This window comes from Leucopleurus acutus (genome assembly GCF_964270905.1).
Source record: "Leucopleurus acutus genome assembly, chromosome: 10".
NCBI lineage: Eukaryota > Metazoa > Chordata > Mammalia > Artiodactyla > Delphinidae > Leucopleurus > Leucopleurus acutus.
The window spans coordinates 43,920,368-43,937,735 of record NC_139153.1 but is presented as its reverse complement, the minus strand read 5'-3'; the positions used below and the strand labels follow the sequence as shown (position 1 = coordinate 43,937,735).

Genomic DNA, 17,368 nt, shown 5'->3' with positions numbered 1-17,368 from the left:
CGCCCATCATCTATGCATTATCCTCTCCATATCCTTCACGGTTAAGGAAGCCGAAGCCCATGAAGGCTGTGGCTTGACAAAGGTCACATAGTAAGAGGCGCTGCGATTTCAAAGTGAAGTCTCACTTCCCCTAAGGTTTGTGGGTGCCGGGGTTGGGGACAGATGTGGTTGGATTGTGAACAGGCTTGTGGGCCATATGAAAGAGCCCAGACACCATCCTGAGGGTAACAGGAAGCAGCTGGAATGGTTTTAAGCGTTGAGCACCGTGGGGGGGGGGGGCGGGGGGCGGGGGATGTACTCAGGTGTGTGTTTTTGCAAACACTCTGGCTTGTGTGTGTGTGTGTGTGTGTGTGTTGGGGTGGTCGTGGATGTTGGTGGCGGTGGTGGTGGGGGACTGCTGGTGAAGAGAGCTGAAGCAGAGAAACCAGTTGGGAAGGGGACTGTTGCGGGTGCCCAGAGGGGAGATGGTGGTGATCCTGGACTAGGAGATAAAAAGTGGGTGATCTCAGGAGACATTTAGGAGCTGATACTTCCTGCCGATAGACAGGATCTAGAGATTAATATGGGAAAGAGTAAAGGCTGGGGGAGCAAATGGTGGTGCGATCCACTGAGGTGAAGGACCCAGAAGAGGCACAGACAGGGGAAGGGGAGATAATGGCTAGGTGATGGAGCTGGGTTTTTATGCTTTGGTTTGGGGCAGCTCGGGGATAGGACTGGGTGGGGATGATGACTGTGGGCTCAGAGAACACTAGAGAGGATTCGCTTGCCACGGAGAGTGAGGCGAGAAGGGACGAAGGCAGCCTGAAGAGGCCGGGGACAGCGAAAGGCGGGTAGCGGAGGCAGCACGAGCGGTCAGAGAGGTAACAGGAGAGCTGCAAGGCGCGGGGGTCACCAGGCCAGGGGCGGAGAGTCCCGGAGGGAGCGGCTGGGCAGTGCCCGGGCCACGCACCATAAGGGAGGAATCATTGATGCTCATCTCCGGGCACCTGCGGCTCCGAGTCCGGGTCTGGTGGTGCCTCGCGGAGCGGGATTTCCGAGTCAGAGTCCCGGTCGCGCCTGTCGCGGCCTGCTGTTGGAGGCGCGCGCGTCCTTGGAAACGGAGCAGCCGGCCGCTCTCTAAGGGCGTCAGAGTTAAGGGTGGGCGTGGCCAGGCACCCACGTGACAAGGCGCGGGTAGTCGAGCGCCGAGAGGGTGAGTACGCTGGTGGCGCCGCGGTCCCGGGCACCGGCGCCCGAGCCGACAGTGGCCATGGGCCTGGGCGCCAGCGCCGAGCAGCCCGCGGGAGGCGCCGAGGGCTTCCACCTGCACGGGGTGAGTGGCCCCTGCGGCACCGGTGGCCTTGGCATGGCGTCCCCACCAATGTGCGGGGGACGTCCGATCACCGGCCTGGGGGCGGTAGAGGCGGGGTCTCGGCCTTAGTGCGGCCGCCCGGGGGAGAGTGATGCCCCTTCCCGGTAGGAGACGCCGGCGAGAGATGGCGCCACGGCACTCCTGGGCCCCGGCCCGTCTGCGGCCGCGGGTCTGCCCGGCGCCAGCCCCAAGTGCCAGCTCTGCAGGAAGCTGGAGCGTTTCCTGGTCGTGTCGGGCCGCCCCGGAATGGCACTTCTCCCGGTTGAAGAGTGAAAGCACCAGGTCCAGTCGGGACGCATTTGTGCACTTGTATGATCACATTTATGATCGCCTGTTGTGCACTGCGCTTGTTACTGGGCCTGGGGAGAGAGCCAGCTAAGCCCAGGGCCCGGCTGTCCCCGCCCTTGGATCCAGGGGGTCGGGGTAACCGAGTGGACGCCAGCTGCGGGGGAGCCTGCCAGCGCGCATGTTGCCTGTGGTGGGGTCGAAGACCGATGAGAACCAGCCCGGGAAAGTGGGAGCGGGAGAGCCAAGAGAATGCGGCAGAGGGCTCGGGGAGAGAGTTTGCGGGGGATGGTGGGGGGAGGGCTCCCCGGTGGAACATTGCGGAGAAGCGCGGGAAGGCCGCGGCTGATAATGTGCCTTCGGTGTCGCCACAGAGGTCCCGGGGAAAGTGGAGATAGAGTGGGTTCCTAGAGCCTGAAGGTGAGGAGAGGGGCCCGCAGCAAGATGGAGATTTGGGGTGATTTGTACTGCGGAGAAGGAGGGGCTGTAACAGAGCTGAGAGGGGCAGGAGAGTGTCCGTCCCCGGCGCGCCGCGGGGCAGGACTCCCTTCTCCCTTGTGCACGGTGGATGGCAGCAGAGATGGGGGTAGGCAGACAGGCTTGTCAGTTTGGTGCCTGGCTGTTGAGCGGCGTCTGCATTGTGATGGGAGGCTCTGTTAACAACTATGAGGGAGGGGGGCAGCTAAAGAAGAGGTTTCCTAAAAGGAAAGCCAGGATGGCTTCAGGACCCAGAGGTAACAGAATCTGTGCTTGGTGGTGGGCTTTCCCTAGTGGACGTCATGGTGAGGCACCGGACAGAAAAGGTGGACAGTGAAATGCATGCAGCCAGGAAGAGTCTTCCAACATGTTTGATGGAAGGCAAATTGAGGATATCGACAATGGGGGGTGGGGTGGTGGTGGTGATGGTAAGAGTGAAGATGGGAAGGGCCTGTTGGAGAGGGACAGAATGGAGAGACTGGGGAATTGGAGGTCTTCATTCACAAAACAGTTTTTTTTCCCCCCGTTTCATACGTGTAGTTTTATTTAGTTGATGTACAATATTATATATGTGTACAATATAGTGATTCACAATTTTTAAAGGTTATACTCCATTTATAGTTATTATAAAATATTGGCTGTATTCCCTGCGTTGTACAGTATATCCTTATAGCCAAAACAGTGATTTTGAGCACATATGCTGTGGCAGGTAGAGTTCCAGGCACTGAACATAAAGCAGTGAGCAGAAAAGATATTGTCCCTTTTCTCATGGAGTTTACATTTGGATGCCAGCAGAGAGGGAAGGGAGACAGACAGGAAATATATGGTAGGTGGTGATCATTGCTAGCAAGAAAAATAAAGCAGAGTGAGGGGATCCAGAGTGATGAGTGGGTGCTCTTGTATACAGGGGTCAGGAAAGGCCTCTGATCAAGTCACGTTTGAACAGACACCTTGGAAGGAAGTAAGGACAATACAGATATTTGGGGGAAGAGCGTTCTGGGCAGAGGGAGGCCCTGAGGTGGGACTGTGCTTGCTGGGCTTGAGGAGAAGCAAGGAGGTGGGGTTGGTGTGCTTGGGTGGCGTGGCCCATGTGAGGAGAGTGCTAAAGGTTGAGGCCAGGTTGCTTGGGGCCTTGCGTTTTGTCCTGAGGATTTAGGATTTTATGCTGAGCTGTGGAGCCATTGGGAGGTTTTAAGTGGAGGTGTGACACTGCCTCCTAAACATTTAAAAAAAAAACGAAGAGCAAGTGTGCTGCCTTCCCTAAATATTGGCGTTCCCACGGTGTGCTGGGCATGGTGGAGGAGTCACTGTCCTCGGCAGTGGACAGGAGCAGACTCTGGGTCGGATTTCCTGGGGTCAGGCTGTTGCTGAATAACTGAGTGCTTTTCCTCCCCTGTCAGTTGGGGTTAGTGAGACGGTTAAATGACAGGGGAAGCAGGTGGTACAGTCTTCTGGCACCCAGCCAAGCCTCAGAAGGCGTAAACTGCCACTGTTGTTTATCACTCTAGGTGCCCTGATGGGAGATACAGGGGGCAGGGGGAGTGTTATGAAAGCAGCACTCGTTGTGGGGCTGCGGGATCTGGGGTGATGGGAACGCCCAAGGGAGAGCCAGACAGAGGGGACGCTTGTTGCGGGGCCGGGGGTGCGGTGGGCAGCACCGCAGGTGATTTCCGCTGTGGAGCCATAGTGGGTGATGACAAGGCCCAGAGCAAGGGACCTTGACAAGGCCAGACTGAGGACAAGGCCACAGGAGAGGGGAGGTGGAGGCGCTGGGTGGGCTGGGAGAGGGCCGGGCCTGCGCACTGGGGGCCCCAGCCTCTGAGCCTCATTAATGATGGAGGTTGGCAGACACAGTGTTGAGGAGGGTAGAGGGCAACCGGCCTCTGGAGTGGGGGCCTTACCCGAGGGAGGTGGAGTGGCCCAGAGCAGGGAGGAGCAGCTCCCCGCCAGCTCTCCCTGGCGAACTGTCCTCTGATTCTCCAAAGACCCCTCGTCCCAGCTTCCCCCTGAAGGGACGGAGGGGCAGGCTCCAAGCAGCTGCTCTCTGGGCCAGGCCAACTAGGGCTGGAGTTGGTTTCTGGGCTCATTCTCACTGGAAGCCATGGCAGCTTCTGGAGGTGGCAAGGTGGGGCTCCGTCGGTTCCACTGCCTGGAGGGAGCCCTCATTCCAGGGGTGAACTGGCCTTGATCCATAGCCTCAACGGTGAGCTCTCCTTCAGTGTGGGGACTCCAAGACTGGAGGGGCTAGTGGGTGGCAGAAGCCATGGGGGCCTTCCCCTCAAGGAAGCATCCGGAACCTGAGGCCACATGAGCCCTGTGCCCTGTGGGCTGCTGGCCTGGCTGGTGCCTGACCAACAGGGCATCAAGTGCTCACAGCCAAAGGCCCGAGGGTGTGGGGCCCATATTCGGTCCAGACCTGGGGATAAAGGCTGCATTGTTTGAGCAAAGCTCTGTGAATGGGGCCTTTGAGATGGATTTCCACCATAGCTGCAAGCCTGGTTGTGGTGTTTTTGGAGACAGCAGGGAGTTCGGGAGTTGAGGGCAGGGCAGGAGCCCCTTGGGCTGGGAATGGCCGCTGGAGGAGCTGTCCTGTGTGGGGAGGTTGGATGGTGAGGGGACTCTGCGCTGCTCACCAGGCTCCCTGGCTCAGGCTCATTCCAGACCCTGGGGTCTGCTCTCCTCAGCCACCCCTCCTCAACAGCTCCTATCGCCCCACCTGTGGAACTGGGCCAGGATCTGTCACCACAGGGTCAGGGGCTCTCTGGGATCTGGCCACAGGCTGCCTTCTGCACTCTGTCTTTCTGGGCATGGCCCTGGCTACATCCATCCTGGGGCACTCCCTTCCTGTCCACATCTAAACATTTCTGGTAAACCCTTCTGGCTTTCCAGCAGCCCCAGCCCAGGCTTCTGGGGCAGCCATCTGTGTCACCCTGTCTCCGTGTGGCCTACTGCTCTGGGTTCTCCTATGAGGCATCTCTGGAAGCATCTGTGGATCATACTCAGGAAAGAGTCATTTTCCAAAAGAGGAAAACCTGTGCCCAGGAAGGTAGTGAGAGAAGATGGAGTGAACCTTGACCATGCCCATGTGTGGCCTGCCTGGAACGGTTCATGCTGGTGTCTCTGTCCTCGCCGGGACACGGGGAGTGGTGATGGTTTCTAGAATTGACGGCTGGGGGCTTCTGGGAGAGTCCCAGGGTCAGCGCAGTGACCGTGGCCTCTGTGCAGCACAGGTGCAGGAGAACTCCCCCGCCCAGCAGGCAGGCCTGGAGCCCTACTTCGACTTCATCATCACCATCGGGCACTCAAGGCTGGTGAGGCCCCCCTTCTGCCTCTGCTTTGCTTGTGTGTGTCTCCTGCTGTCCCACAGGGGCCCCAGCCCTGCTCCTGCCTCCCTTTTCTGCTGAAGGGAGGCTGAGCCCCATCTCCCCTTCTTCCTGAGCCTGATGGGGGCCCTGCCTGGAGCTCAGCTCCCGGGCTCTCAGGGGTGGGCTGGAGCAGGTGGACTCCTGGCACTGGCTGCAAGGTCTACGGGGTCTGCCCAGAGGGGCCTGAGAAGTGTGAGAGCTCTGGAAGGGGCAGCTCAGAGTGGGCAGTGCTGCAACGCTCTGGACCCCGGGGGCTCTTTGCTTACTTTGTTGTGTTCTCCGGGGGGACTGAAGGAGGAAGGTTTAGCAGGGCTTGGGGGTGCTGGGGGTCACAGTGGCTGCAGGCCCAGCCCGGCCACCAAGGCCCTTGCCCCATCTCAGACCCAGACTTGTCTGGGGGGCCTGGCCGGGTGTGTGTGGGGGGGTCCGGGAGTCAGCCCCGCTGCCCCTGCAGAACAAGGAGAATGACACGCTCAAGGCCCTACTGAAGGCCAATGTGGAGAAGCCGGTGAAGCTGGAGGTGTTCAGCATGAAGACCAATAAGGTTCGCGAGGTGGAGGTGGTGCCCAGCAACATGTGGGGCGGCCAGGGCCTGCTGGGCGCCAGCGTGCGCTTCTGCAGCTTCCGAAGGGCCAGCGAGCATGTGTGGCACGTGCTGGTGAGTGGGCGAGGCGTATGGGATGGGTGTGTGGTGGGGGCCTCCCGGGAGAGGCCAGCAGACAGTGGGTCTATTAGAGGGTCCCAAGGGCAGGGTGTGGTCTCCCCTTTCCAGTGTCCCAGAGAGCGCAACTCCTCTCAGCCCAACAGTGCCCTGTGACTTAGGGCATTTTCTTACCCTCTAGACGTTGGCTTCTTCTTTGGAAAGGTGGGGACGCCATCTGCTGGAAGCTTGGTTGTACTGCCAGAAGGCTGCTGCTGCGGCTGCTTTAGTCTTTATCTAAAAGAGTGTTTTTTTCTGGTGTACTCTAGGGGAGGGGTCCCCAACCCCAGGGCCGCGGACTGGTACTGTTCCCCAGCCTGTTAGGAACCAGGCCTCACAGCAGGAGGTGAGCAGCAGGCGAGCGAGCAAAGCTTCATCTGCTGCTCCCCATCGCTCGCGTTACCGCCTGAACCGTTAACACCCCCGCCGTCCGTGGAAAAATTGTCTTCCACAAAACTGGTCCTTGGTGCCAGAAGGGTCAGAGACCCGCTGCTCTAGGATATTATGATTTTTCTTGGCAGGTCCCCTGAGAGCACCCTTGGGCACTGGGCTGGTGCCTGGGGTCTGAACCTTAATGAATCTCTGTGACTGAGTTGTCACAGATGTTGCTGTTAGTGTTCGTTCACAGACACACATGCACACGTGACATGCAGTCACTGATGGGGCCCAAGTTCTTGAATGCTCGGTCCTACGGCTTGATGGACAGAGGGTGCCCTGAGCTGGACACTGGCTGATTTGGTTTCTAGCCCCCTCTATTGCTCACTGACTCCTCGTGGGAGCCTTCTCAACCTTTTCAGCCAGGCTCAGTTTGTCCATGAGTGCAATGGGGGTGGTGATACAAATCCCTCTATATTTCCCGGGAGATTGGGGGTTGGGTAGTGGAGCTTTCCAAGGGAGAAGGCAATCCTCGTACCCACTTCTCACCACCCTCTCCTTCAACCTCCCCCCACCCACCACCCCATGGGTCTTCAGTTCTGTGCCTGCAGCCGTAACAGCAATGCAGTTGGGCACTTACTGTGGGCCAAGGTGTGGTTTTCATTCTGTGCATATATTATTTTTTTTAATCTTCTCAGCAACTCTTGAGTGAGCACTACATATCCCACTTTTAATTGTGGGGAAACTGAGGCCGAGGGGTTAAGTGTTTGTCCATAGCGCCCTAGCTAGCCACTGGTGGAGCCAGGAGTTGGACCTAGGTGGTCAGATGCGGGAGCTCCTGCCTGTGGCACGGTGCTGCCCTCTGCTGGACAGGCTGTGGACCGGGGGAGGCAGGGGAACCAGGGGCTGGGCTGGGAGAGTCTGGACTTGAGGTCCTGGCCTGGGGACAGAGGACAGGTGGAGAGGCAGCTCCTGGAGAGGCAGCTTCCCACCCGCCGCCCCCAGAAGCAAGGCCGATAGTTGGATAGTTCGTGATTCTTTCCTCAGGATGTGGAACCCTGTTCCCCTGCCTCCCTCGCTGGCTTGCGCCCCTACACCGACTACGTGGTTGGCTCAGACCAGATCCTCCAGGAGGTAAGGAACCACACATAGCCTTCCCCCCGGCCCCCTGGATGGGGTGTGGAGAAGTGGGTACTGTCCATGAGAAGCGTCTTGTCTTGTGAGGCTTCCCATCCCAGGGTGGGAGCAGGGCTCAGGTACCATGTTGTCTGTCGTAGTCCGAGGACTTCTTCTCACTCATTGAATCCCATGAGGGGAAGCCCTTGAAGCTGATGATTTATAACTCCGAGTCCGACTCCTGCCGGGAGGTGACTGTCACTCCCAATGCAGCCTGGGGAGGAGAGGGCAGGTATTTCCTGGGGTTGCAGGGCTGCAGGGTGGGGCCCTGGTGGGGCCGTGGGGGACCCTGGCCATTGGGCATGGACCTGGAGTCCCATGGTGGGGATGGAGGGATGGGCCCTGGGCCCAGGGGTCCTGAGGCTGACAGTTGGTCCATGAGGCCCCCTCATTGCTGGTGTATGGGGGTGGCAGTGATAGGAAGGGCTGTGGGACAAGCCCCGGAGTGAATGTTTCTGGTCTTCGGCAGCCTGGGCTGTGGTATCGGCTATGGGTATCTGCACCGGATCCCAACCCAGCCTCCCAGCCACCACAAGAAGCCATCTGGTGTCCCACCACCTGGTGTCCCGCCACCTGGTATCCCGCCACTTGGTGTCCTGCCGCCTGGTGTCCCGCCGCCTGGTGTCCCGCCACCTGGTGCCCCACCACCTGGACCCACCCCGCAGGACTCTCCTGCTCCTTCTGGCCTGGAGACAGGCTCCAGGCAGGGTGACTACGTGGAGGTACGTGGGGAGCACCTGCCAGCTGTGGTGAGAGGGGAGCTTCATGTGGGCAGAAGGGCGTGCAGCTGGGAAGAGGAGACTGGGGCTGTCCTCACTGGGGGCCTGCCTGCAGAAGCCTTGCGAGGCCCATCTGCTTGTGGGACCCAGTGGGAGAAGATGGGCCCGTCCTGGGACAGCGGAACCTACTTCGGTTCTCCTGCCACTTGGGTCTGGAGGTGAGGGTTGTTTGAGGCACTGGTTGTCATTTTCATTTCATGACTGGGAAACTAAGGCCCAGAGGTGGGCAGAGCCTTGTTCTGTGCCTCCGTGAGTCTGTGGTAAAGTTAGGCCAGGGGCTGGGTGTCTGTCTGGGTCTGCAGCCAGATCGTGGCTGTTGAGAGGTCCCCCAAGTGCCTCTGGGCATTGGGCTGGTGCCTGGGGTCTGCACGGGGGCCCTTGGGGACTGCTCTCCAGGCATGGACTCTTCCTGTGGGTCATGGATGGGGCTCCGTCTGGTGGGCCCTTGGGGCTGCTCAGCAGAGTGGGAAGGGTGCCCCGAGTCCATGTCCGCACTGCACGGGAGGCCAGCCAGGCCCCTCTTGCCTGACTTCACATCTGCTGTAGAGGAAGCGTTAGATGCCCAGGGCTGTTTGCTCCCTTGGGCTGAGTGGTGCTCCCGGTGGGTGTGAGCTGGCGGTTAGGTTTGACTACCCTGTCCAATAGGCCCCTCCTGTTCCTTTTTTTCCCTGGCTCCCTGTAGGCCCTGCTGCAGGCACCTGGCTCCTCCAAGGAGGAACAGCTCCCTGGGCCCAAGAGTCCTGGCCATGGCACTCCAGACCTTGGCGACCTTCCCCGTTCCATGGAGATTCCTCTTCAGCCTCCGCCTCCACTGCAGCGAGTCATGGACCCAGGTACCGAGCAGGCTGAGAGGAAGCTGAGGGCCTGCAAGCCCTGTGCTGGAGCAGGTCCCGGGCTCTGGGCTGGACTTCGGCAGACCCACTGAGCCCTCCTATCTGATATCCGCCAAGATAACTGCAGGTGATCCAATCAGTATACGGATGGTAAGACTGCCGTCCAGAGGAGAGAGGGGGCCTGCTCAAAGTCACACAGCACACTAGGCACAGAGCAGGGTCTGGGCCCTCTGCCACTGGGCTATTCCCATGATACCCAACCCCAGGCCCCTTTCTTTCCTCAGAAACCAGCAGTGGGGAACCTCTGGGGTTGGCTGGGGGCATTGCCACGGGCTGAGGAGGTTACAGTCTCTGGCCGGGCCAGATGCCCCAGGAACAGGGCGCCGTGAGCCCAGGGCGCTGGCCTTCCAGTGGTCAGGGTTTTGTTCTGGCAGAGAACTGTGCACCTTCCCCTAGGCTTCCTGGACGTGTCCGGCATCTCTCTCATGGACAGCAGCAACGCCAGCGCCTGGTCTGGGCTGCCCTCCTCCACAGAGCTGACCTCCACTGCGGTCTCAGCCTCAGGGCCGGAGGACGTCTGCTCCAGCAGGGGTTCTCGTGAGCGTGGTGGTGAGTGGCCGGCCGGCACCTTCGGAGGCCTTCTGGGAAGGACCCCGGGTTGTGGGGAAGGCGGCCCTGAGTCTCTCAGCTGGGTTAGAGGCTGGCCTGCAGGTGGAATGCAGCCGCATCAAGGCATTTGTACGCTAAAGCGCCCATCCCCCATCAACGCTGGGGGTGGGAGTTGAGGGTCAGCGGGGTTACTGGCCCAGGCCACACTGGCCCTGGTCTGTGGGCCTCCTCAGCTCCACCCCATGTGTTTCAGGTGAGGCCACCTGGTCTGGGTCAGAGTTTGAGGTCTCCTTCCCAGACAGCCCAGGCGCCCAGGCGGACCACCTGCCTCAGCTGACACTTCCCGACAGCCTCACCTCTGCAGCCTCACCAGAAGATGGGCTGTCCGCTGAGCTGCTCGAAGCCCAGGCTGAGGAGGAGTCAGCAAGCACAGAGAGCCCAGATTTCGGGGCACAGGCTGAGGGGGCAGCCAGCCAGGCACAGCTCTCCCCCCCAGAATAACACCCCAGGCACTAAGAAGGGCCTCTGATGGCATTTCATGAGGCCCAGAAGTGGGAGGCAGCTCAGGCCACACTGCGTGGCCAAGCCCCCTGCATTACGCTTCCTAGGCTGCTGCTGACAGAGGGTGGGGGGTGGCGTGGCTTGTGTCCATTCAGACGCTACTCGTCTCCAAGAGGTGACCTCCCAGCATTCATTCTGCCTGATGGTCCTGCCTTTGGGGAATTGGCCACTTGTTTGAGAATCTCAAGTACTTTTGGGGTAGTAGGGGCTGGGAGTAGCACCCAGGTTAAATAAGTTTTCCAGGAGATAGGGTCGGAGAGCAAAGGATTCTTTGCCGCTCGGGTAGGGTGTGGAACTTCAGTGGCCGCGGGCCTTGGGGAAGGGCATCTTTTGGCCACGTACCCACTGCTTGCTCCTGCTCTGTGGGTGCACAGAAGGTAGCAGAGTCCAGGCACCATGAGGTGTGAAGATGGGGTGAGGGACGAAGGGGTTGGTGTGGAGTGTTTGCCTAATCGCTCTGTAGGGCTTGCAGTGATTCTTTCCACAGAGCTCAGCCAGCTCTATCTGTAATGGAAGGCACCCCCAAGCCCTGGGGACCCCTGCCGCTCCAATTACTGTCTCACTCTGTGCTACACAGCACAGTTGGCTCATGCTAACCACATATTCCAGCCATGGTTGGAGGAGAGGCAGTGAACTTGCCCACCTCTTCTGAGGGAGGATGGTTGGAAATTCTAGGCCCTTCAGCACACTCACCTGTGCTTGGACCACGATGCTTCTTCTTTGCCACCGTCTACACCCCACAGACCTGGGGACACACAAGTGTCTCCAGTTGTGACTCCTGTCAGCTCCCAAACTTTTACAACCATCTCTTCTAAATATAGAAGTCATCCAGCCAGCCCCAGTGGTGAGTAAAAGTTACAAATTTAATTTCACCATCCTAAGCAGACTCTTAGAGCCAGTCCTCCCGACTGGAGTTCTTCACACACAGCTCCCACTCCAAGGGGAGATGAGGGACCTGGACAAGATTGGGTAGGGGCCCTTCTGTTCTTTCCTGTAGTATAGGAGAGGGCTGTTCCCCTCACCTCCAGTGCCTTGGGAGGCTAAGACTAGGTCGAGTCTTTTGCTCTGCCTGGTTCCTGCAGGAAGAGGAGGGCTCCATCCAGGGATGGCCCCTCATCACTTGAAGTCCTCTCCTCTTTGGCTAGAGTCCCTCACCTTCCCTCAGCCCTCGCGGAGTACCATGAAAGCTGCCTCTAGCCTGGCCTTCTACTCTCGGCCCAGTCGAAAGTCCCCCCTTTACCAGTTGATTTGGAATGTGTGCACTTACAGGGAATTCAGAGCTCTCTTAGGCTCATAGGACGAGGACTGTATGCTCTGGGGGGCACAGACCAAGTATATGGAGGGAGGGCCCCAAACCAGCAAACACTTCGCTTCTAGCACTGTGACTACATCTAAAAAGCAAGTCTTTGTCAAGTCTACCAGAGCAGCTGATAAGCCCACAGAACAGGGAGGCATTGTGTCCGAAGCCAGTGCTGGAGCCTGGTTCCTGGACTGTCTGGGAGCCCAGTGCAGCAATCCAGGAAGTAAAAAAGAATCACCATGGGCCTGTTCTGAGGCCAGCTTCCCTTCACTGTAGCCTGGCAGTCCGACCCAGAGTCACCCTCACCCAAGGGACCTGGTTCTTCCCTCCCTCACTTTCACACACTCCCCTCCTTAAATTGGGGGATAAAATGGATAGCAATGCTAATTATTTACACGGTAAACACAAAACCAGAAGTTTCTTCCTTTCTCTGTAATCTGCTATGAAGGAAAATGACAAGTGAAAATAAATGTGTACTTACACTTTGAAATATTGTAACTAAAGCCTTTATTCTATACAACTGTGAAATACATATTTTTACCCTTTTGGCATTGCAGACTGTCAAGATTTTCTGGAAACTATTACTGGTTTGACTGGAACAACAAAAAAAACCACAACCATGCTGGGGGTGAGATCTATGACAGGAAGGGAGCACAGCCGCCCCTCGAGGCTCGGCACTCAGGGCAGCATGGCCCAGCGAGGCCCATTCCTTCAGCCCAAGGGCCCCTCGTGCAAACACAACTGAGGGCTGGTAAATGAGTTTTTTTGTTTTGTTTTTGCCATTAATTCACAACTATTGCTAAAAAATGTGCACCAAAAGTGCACTGTTGTATTCAACAGATAGAAAGGATTTTTAAAAACAGCCGGTTGCTCTCTGCATAAGGGAGACAGGCTCACTGGAGATGTGGCGTGTCTTTGCGCACTCTTCAAAGTGTGGCGGCAGTGACCAGCCCACTTTCCAAAGGAGGCTGACGAGCAGTGAGGAAACCCTGCCTCTACGGTTGTGCCGGTTGGAATATCTCAGATAGTGAGGTCTGGACTCAGGCCACCAGCTGCCTCCAGCTGAACCTGTGAAGGCGTAGAAAAGAAAAAACCTTCCCCACCCCCTCCGCAGTCCCTGCTGTTGTGGGGACGGGCCATGCTGGGGAGGCAACTGGACTGGAATAAACTGCCCTCTGAAGGCACTTGTGCTTCTGGCTTCATCCAGGAGGCTTGTCTTACCTAGTTTTATGGGGGTGGACCATTGTTCTATTCCAAATACAAATGACCTTGGGGAGAATCCAAAGTATTTTTTTCTGCCAAAAGTTGAAGTATTTATCCCCAATAAGTTATATTCTGTACAAGATCCAAATGATTCTATGAAAGCTTTAGATTGTTAAGAAAGAACAGTGAAAAGGAATCTGGATCCAGGTACAACAACAACAAAAACCTGCATATAAAACTGGAAAAAACAAACATGTATACTTCCAGGATGTGAATATCAAATTAACTCACTATGATACCCTTTTACTCTGACACCATAAATATTAGGTAGCATTTAAATGAAGTTAAAATCTCATCACAGTCTTAAGTTTTGATGGTGTCATGCTGCTCACCCAGAGCAAGAACCTGTGGTGTCACCTGGCTTTGCCCATAAATAAAACGACACAGTGGAGGAAGGAGTAAGAGAGCTGCACCTCCCTGTGGCCGCCAAACAGTCCGGGCACCGTGGGGGTATCACCGCTGGGCACAGGCTGGGCGTACTCTAGGCTGGCAGTCCCAGTGCTGTGATCCAGCACCTGGAATTTCAACAGATCTTCCTGCAAGAACACATCTGAGATGCAATATTAAAAACAAGCCCAACAATAATCATTTATTATGAAATGGGCTGGCTCTCGAATTGTGCAGCAGCAAATTCCTATTAAAAGTAACTGTCTTAAATGGTGAAAACAACTTTTTTTTTTTTTAAATGACAAACTTGGAAAAAGCCTTCATAGGTACTGCATGAGTGGAATGTACTCTTAGCAAAGCTCAAGAGTGTGGGTTTGGAGTTGAAACACAGTGATAGATGTGGCCCTACCAATGTGTTTCTAACAAGTGCTAACAGATCAAGATAGGGTCCTCTGAAACAAAAGGAGGAAGCAAAGTCTGCGCTGGCCTGTCGTTAGTTCTCTGTACACCTCGCAAGACACAGTCTGATCGGGGCTCTTCTGCTCTGGCACTCTGCCTTCCTGGGGACAGCTTAATCTACACATGGAGACTGGTTTCTATATTACATCTCGATTAGTCACTTCAATTGAAAGAGAATCTCAGTCCATACCAAATCGGCCGTTAGAAGTCTTGTTCCCGTTGGGGCTCAGTGGGCTTCCTAGCACTACTCTTGGGGCCATAGAGGAAGGTCAGTAAATGAATACCCAGGAGCGTTCGCCCACCCTTCACGTGGACTTCTGACGGTAATGGAGGGTGAGGTCACCACCACTCTTCCATATGAAGTGTTTCACTGTTCGAAGGTCCATATTTGGATCCAAAACCTGAATGGCAAAAAATGAATAATAAAAAAGGTATATCTAAGGCTTTTATCGTTAACTCTGGGACTCTCCTTGCCCATGCCTGGTGGCCTGTTCTTGCTGACACAGCTGCTTTGCAAGCAGGCACGGATCTGGGCATAGTAAGATGTGCAGCTTGTGTGGCTAGGCCAGACAGGCCATGTTCAGTCATTCCTCTGAAGAAATACCTTGAGTGTATCTTCATTTACAACATCTCCACCAATGCTCCACCCACCTCCACTTCAAATCTTAAACTAACGTGGCAGATGCTGCCCTGCAAATAAAGACGAGCATGGGGCATCCCTGGTGGCGCAGTGGTTGAGAGTCCGCCTGCCGATGCAGGGGACACGGGTTCGTGCTCCGGTCCGGGAAGATCCCACATGCCGCGGAGCGGCTGGGCCCGTGAGCCATGGCCGCTGGGCCTGCGCGTCTGGAGCCTGTGCTCCGCAACGGGAGAGGCCACAACACTGAGAGGCTCGCGTACAGGAAAAAAAAAAAAAAAAAGACGAGCATGTATCTTTCTTGTCAGAAAAAAAAAGCCACCAGCACATCCACATTTGTCTGTGTGTGCATTTAAGTCTCCATGTCCCTTTCCTGAAAACTGCCCCAGGGATAAATGGAAGCTTTAAGGTGGGCTATAGAGCCCTTCAGAAGGGGCCTCACAAATAGGTGGGAGAGACCCAGTGCTCCTAAAAGCAAAAGCCCCCCAAAGGCAACAGACTTGGAAACTACAATCCCAGCACATGATGAAATTCTGAGCACCAGCACTGGAAAAAATGGGGCTGTGTCCTCAAGTCCACTTACCTGGTCCTGGCACAAAAGTTCAATTTTCTCCTCTGCCAACACAGCAATATCCTCTTCTTTTTCCTGTTCTCCTGGTTTTTCATTATTAGAAGAGCTAGTGGTTTGAGACTCATTATCCAAGTTGATGATTTTCTCATAGACGTGTTCCATTACTTTCCGGACTTGAAGCATGTCACTAGCAGAGAGCCTATCTCTGTAAAAAGCAACGGCAGATTGTGACATCTGGAAATCACTGGATATTATCTCTTCCATATTTCTTGGTGTTAACATTTGACAAAGATAAAACATACCACAGAAACATAAACCAATAAATGTTCTTAGTCATTGCCGTAATCCATTTTTAGAATCGCCAATAGATTTTCTATAGTGTCCTCCCCTAAGACAGATTATGTGCAAATAAATGAGATTAAATACATATTCTTAAACCTTCTATATACATAAGGAATAGCCTTCTGGGTTTTATTCCCTTAAAGACTTTCCCAGAGCATGGGCAAACTAAATGCTCATGGAAGGGAAGGCAGCCCCTGGTGCTTACCAGGCTCCGATGATATATGTGCTCATTTCTCCCAAGGCTTCCTCCTCCTATAGCCAAGCCCTTGAGTTTCAACTGCCTGTCTGATCTCCAGACCTACCAACACAACAGCTAGCTAGGCAGCTCCAGCTGGATGTCCCAAAGGCACCTCAAACTCTACATGTCCAAAACTAGATTCAGCAATTTCCTTACCCCCAAGCCTACTTCTGTATCTCTGACATCAGTTAATAATGGTCAAACCAAGTAGCTAAGGCTCATACTCTGAAAGTCATCCTGAACTTCAGTCATTAAACCTAGTTGAAGTGATATCCAGAACTTGCTTTAAAATAATCGTGTGTGTGTGTGTGTGTGTGTATGTGTGTGTAGGCAGGTGGGTTCAGTGGGAGGGAGGGCAGGTAGAGGTATAGATGAAACAAAATGTTTAGCCATATGTTGAGAATTATTTAAGCTGTGTGATGGGATAACGGGGGTTCATTCTCCTATTGTCTTTTTTTGCATATGTTTGGAAATCTCTCTAACAAAAGGTTTTAAAGTCCTACTGATTCTACTTGCTGGGATACACATCAGTGAAACCTTGAATGTTCTTTCTGACTCCCCTCCTAGCATCTCCTGGCCACCCCTCCATCCTATGCTGCAGCTACACAGGTCCTTGACAATTTCAATATCTTATGCAGGCTCCTACTTCCACATCCCTGATCGAACCATTTTCTGGACCTGGAATATCTCTCTTTTGAAGTTCTATCCATCCTTACATGTCCAGCTCAAATTCCATGTCCTTCAAGAAAGCTTTCTGGAAAGCTACAGCCAAAAATTCATTTCTTTCCTCTACACTCATCATTCCGTAAGTATCCATAAAAGCAGTTACTATACGCAGACTGTGTCCTAAACTATGAGAGACAAAATCCATGTTTTACTTATTTTGAACATCTGCAGCCGGCCACAGTAGGTACTTGGTATATGGTTAAATTATATAAACTTTCAATATTATGAAATTAGCCTTAGATCTAGTACTTGCCTCCTGTGCTATAAAAGCAATTATAAGGAATTTTTAAAAATCTCTGGCAATAAATTAGATCAAAGTATCACATGCACTCCATTTACTTACTTTTTTAAGGTTTTTGCTCCTGAAGATGCATGAGGTTGGAGGTAGAAAGGAATTTTGTTGAATTTGGGCATATTTTTCTGAAACATGAAAAGTGAAAAAAGGTAAGATAGTTTCTGTTAGCTGATAAACTAAAATGATGTCAACAGGAAAACCATCCACAAGTTATTTCACAATTAAAAGTGACTGTCTATGAAATTTATAATAAGCTATCAAATTATCTACGTCAGCCTTAGTGAAAAGGTATCAGAAAAGTATAATGTTTCATTTTGTAATAAAAGATACATAAAGACAAATTATATGCAATGTCAGTGGCAATATGAAATTGCAGCATGGATCTTCTCTATTAACAATTCAAGGAATAAAAAGGAAACAAATTTTAATTCTTTAAGCTATACAAACCAAAATCTGAGTTCTACATTAAAATGCCCAAACAAAAAATTAAGTGTCTTGCGAGAAACCCACAACATTCACCTTTGAGCAAAACCATACGCTCTACGCTGGTGAGGCCCATTATCCAACTGAAAAGGCCAATCAAAGTCCTCCCACTTTCTTTTCCTCTGACATCAGAGTAAGGTCTGAGGTTTTAAATGA

At 54.3% G+C, this 17,368-nt stretch overlaps 3 protein-coding genes across 5 annotated transcripts in view; 1 reads left to right on the top strand and 2 right to left on the bottom strand.

Moving 5' to 3' along the window:
* TTC21A (tetratricopeptide repeat domain 21A) overlaps positions 1-976 on the bottom strand; it is a gene marked incomplete at its 5' end in the record, with an annotated part of 32,539 nt that extends 31,563 nt beyond the window's left edge. For both annotated transcript variants that reach the window (XM_082848628.1, XM_082848627.1), the window contains one exon: positions 950-976. In XM_082848628.1, coding sequence (XP_082704754.1) covers positions 950-976 — 27 coding nt within the window. The remainder of the gene's footprint in view (positions 1-949) is intronic.
* A 238-nt stretch (positions 977-1,214) lies between these two features.
* Positions 1,215-10,451, top strand: GORASP1 (golgi reassembly stacking protein 1; the record flags this gene model as incomplete). Of its 2 annotated transcripts, XM_082848768.1 has the most annotated exons (9): positions 1,215-1,312; positions 5,344-5,424; positions 5,933-6,136; positions 7,601-7,687; positions 7,831-7,961; positions 8,199-8,451; positions 9,191-9,341; positions 9,798-9,950; positions 10,204-10,451. In XM_082848768.1, 9 exons carry the CDS (start codon positions 1,250-1,252, stop codon positions 10,449-10,451), a joined length of 1,371 nt encoding a protein of 456 aa, XP_082704894.1. The 2 variants fall into 2 exon arrangements, with proteins under 2 accessions (XP_082704894.1, XP_082704893.1); XM_082848767.1 differs by lacking the exon at positions 1,215-1,312 and having other exon boundaries at positions 5,191-5,424.
* Positions 10,452-14,183: 3,732 nt separating this feature from the next.
* WDR48 (WD repeat domain 48) overlaps positions 14,184-17,368 on the bottom strand; it is a 42,728-nt gene continuing 39,543 nt past the window's right edge. Inside the window, exons 17-19 of the mRNA XM_082848765.1 lie at positions 16,778-16,854; positions 15,141-15,333; positions 14,184-14,321 (exon numbers count right to left, since the gene is read on the bottom strand). Coding sequence (XP_082704891.1) covers positions 14,226-14,321; positions 15,141-15,333; positions 16,778-16,854 — 366 coding nt within the window. The 3' untranslated portion in view covers positions 14,184-14,225. The remainder of the gene's footprint in view (positions 14,322-15,140; positions 15,334-16,777; positions 16,855-17,368) is intronic.